Source organism: Cebus imitator, unplaced genomic scaffold (assembly GCF_001604975.1).
Source record: "Cebus imitator isolate Cc_AM_T3 unplaced genomic scaffold, Cebus_imitator-1.0 Scaffold18, whole genome shotgun sequence".
Lineage (NCBI taxonomy): Eukaryota > Metazoa > Chordata > Mammalia > Primates > Cebidae > Cebus > Cebus imitator.
In genome coordinates this window covers 8,759,379-8,762,389 of record NW_016107333.1, presented here as the reverse complement: position 1 = coordinate 8,762,389, position 3,011 = coordinate 8,759,379, and the positions used below count along the sequence as shown (strand labels likewise).

Below are 3,011 nucleotides of genomic sequence, written 5' to 3'. Positions count from 1 at the left end.
GCTCACTGAAACCTCTGCTTCCCAGGTTCAAGAGATTCTCCTGGCTCAGCCTCCCTAGTAGCTGGAATTACAGATGTGTGCCATCACGCCCGGCTAATTTTTGCATTTTTAGTAGAGATGGGGTTTCACCATTTTGGCCAGGCTGGTCTTGAACTCCTGACCTTGTGATCCACCTGCCTTAGGCTCCCAAAGTGCTGGGATTACAGGCGCGAGCCACCGCACCTGGCCTATTATTGCTATTTTAGCTCTTGTCCTTGTCTGCATGGAGCTGACTTGGTGAGAGAGGGTAGCTGGGGGCCAGGGTTCCACTGCCCAGGGGGAGCCCATTCTCTCCCTGCCGTATCCCATCCCAACCCCAGTACTGCATTAGGGGCAGCAGTAGAGACCAGATCCACCTGCTGCATGCCACTCACACCCCCAGAGGGGGACTGCAGCTTTCCATCTTATAGATGAGAAAACTGAGGCTTGAGGGCTGAAGGCGGTGCAGCTCTTCATGAGATTTCTGTGGGATACCCAAGCAGACAGCGTGACCTTGCCCGTTGGTCCAGCCTCTTCCTCTCCCCATCATCCCCCTGCTGCCCTCATAGCCAGCCTCTTCTGGGCAAGGGGCTGCAGGCAGCACTGCAGGAAAGAAGACCCGCCCTCTCCTCTTCCTCGTGACCTTGCCCAGCCTGGTCTTGCCAGCTCTTGCCTGGTTAAGGCAGTGAGTGCCCCTGGCCTTGCGGGTCCTCCTCTGCCCCCATCTTCTATCAAACTGATCCCAGCATAATACCCTTCTCTGGCTGCCCATGGTGTCTGGGTGAACCTCTGCAGCTCCCTGGCCTGGCATCTGAAGCTCAGCCTGGTCTGGCTTCCTGATCACTGCCTGTACCCGCATGGGCATCACCCTCTCACCAGCTGGCCCTCTGAGCCCCGCTGCTGCAGACTCCCTGCCTCAGTTGCTCAGGCCCAGCTGTGACCACCTCTGCTGGGCTTCACAGCCCCTGTTCTTTCTTCAGTGGCTGGGGACCCATGCTCACACTGCCACCCGCCTTTGAGCTGCTTCTCCTCTGTTTCTTCAGTGCCTGGAAGGGTCCCAGGAGATGCCCACTGGCTGGTGGAGGAAGGAGTTTCAGGCATGGTGTATGAGTTGGGAGGCTTCTAGACAGGGCCCCTTGACCGGCCCCAACCCTGCCCCCTCAGCCCAAGGGCTGTCCTAACCGCAGCCGCCGCCTCTCTGTCTTGCCACAGCTGTGCCTGAGTGTCTCCAACCTGGTGCAGGACCTCAATGTCCACCTGGGCACTTTAATTGGTAAGATCTGGGAGCCAAGGGAGGGGGCCGGGGCCTCTGGCATCCTCTGGAGTCCCTAAGACCCTCCAAAGGCTCCACTCTGGATCACAGTCAACCTCTAGGAGGGTCAGTTGTAGGGTGACTGAATTGTGGGCTCCCAAAACAGTGTCATTACTTCCAAACTGCAGAATTTGGAATCTGGGAATCTCCAAATTCTAGAACCAAGTCTTTGATACTAGAATCTGCATATCTTAGGTCAAAAGATCTGAAAAACAAAATAAAATTTTCAGATCATGAGTCTTAACATGGGAGAATCCAAGGACCATTGACACTTTGAATCTAAAACCATTCACATTTTCAGAATCATGGGATTCTAGAAACCAAATTCTCACAGTTGGAAGGTACTTTGCCATTGTGTTAATGGAACCCCTGGAAGTCTCTCTGTGGCATCCCAGAGAGGCAGGGGCAGGGACAGGCATGGACGTCATTAGAGGTGGTCTGTCACTTGCTCAGGGACCAGGGCTTCATGTGGAATGTTTGGTGGCTACAAGTATGCACCTTCTTTAATTGAATGGTTGTGCATTTATTTTGAGGCTGCATTAGAAAGGATACATGACCGCCTCCTTGAACTGGGAATTTTTTTGTTTTTTGAGACAGAGTCTTGCTCTGTTGCCCAGGTGGGAATGCAATGGCACAGTCTCAGCTCACTGCAGCCTCTGCCTCCTGGGCTCAAGTGATTCTCCCGCCTCAGCCTTATGAGTAGCTGAGACTACAGGTGCCTGCCCTGCTAATATTTTATATTTTTAGTAGAGACGGGTTTTTGCCATGTTGGCCAAGCTGCTTTTGGGACAGGGTTGAGCATGCCTTTAGTGTGGTCCTACCTGAGGGCAAGGAGCTGGGTGTGTTTCCACCAGCTCTCATCAGTCATGGTTCACGTCCCCACACACCCCGCTGTCCACACCCCTGCCTCTTCTGCAGATGGAGTCCCAGGTACTTGCAGCCATGAGGGTTAGTCCACTTAGGACTCTGGCCAGAGTGGCCTTCCAAACAAGACCCCATCAGAACTGTATCTTACAATATGAATATGAAAGTGGCTCAACCTCATCTTCTGAGCAATATTATCAGTATTTAAGAACTGCAGTGGAAACTCCCCACCTGTTCTTAGACTCGTCACAGAAGCGTCACCTGTTGATTTTGAGCAGGGGTAACATTTTCCCAGTGAATTCAGCATGGCCTCCTCACTTGGCATTTAGTCTTCACAGCCTGAGCAGAATCAGGGGCTTCATCACTTGTTTCCCTGGCTTGAAGCTGTTCCCGCCTGAAGCACACCTTCTGTCTGGCAGCTTTGCCTGGGTTTCCAGTGTCTCTTCCATGCCACTGTCATTGACGTGAAGTCTGGAGCTGCTGTCTGTTGGCCACTGCACTTTGCAATGGGTTGACTTTGCTTTTGAGCAGGTGACTGCATCTAACTCTCACATGGGCAGGGACAGGTGTGCTGGTGGGCTGTGGGTGGGGGTCGTGGCATGCTGGGGTATAATCCAGGAGGGACATTGGGAAGGATCCCAACATGTATTGGTGGTGGATTCTTTAGTGAATATTTTTGTATTAAGGTAGCTTTGGATTTCTTGTACAATTTTTTTTCTTTTGAGATTTCATGTTTTCGGCTTACTGCAACCCCTACCTTCTGTATTCAATTGATTCTCCTGCCTCACCCTCCCGAGTAGCTGAGATTACAGGCATG

The 3,011-nt window shown here is 52.4% G+C and overlaps 1 protein-coding gene across 1 annotated transcript in view; it reads left to right on the top strand.

The window, feature by feature from the left end:
- The window catches only part of BPIFB2 (BPI fold containing family B member 2), a 20,478-nt gene that overhangs the window by 8,225 nt on the left and 9,242 nt on the right, over positions 1-3,011 (top strand). Inside the window, exon 7 of the mRNA XM_017511658.2 lies at positions 1,231-1,291. Within this exon, the coding sequence (XP_017367147.1) occupies positions 1,231-1,291 (61 nt within the window). The remainder of the gene's footprint in view (positions 1-1,230; positions 1,292-3,011) is intronic.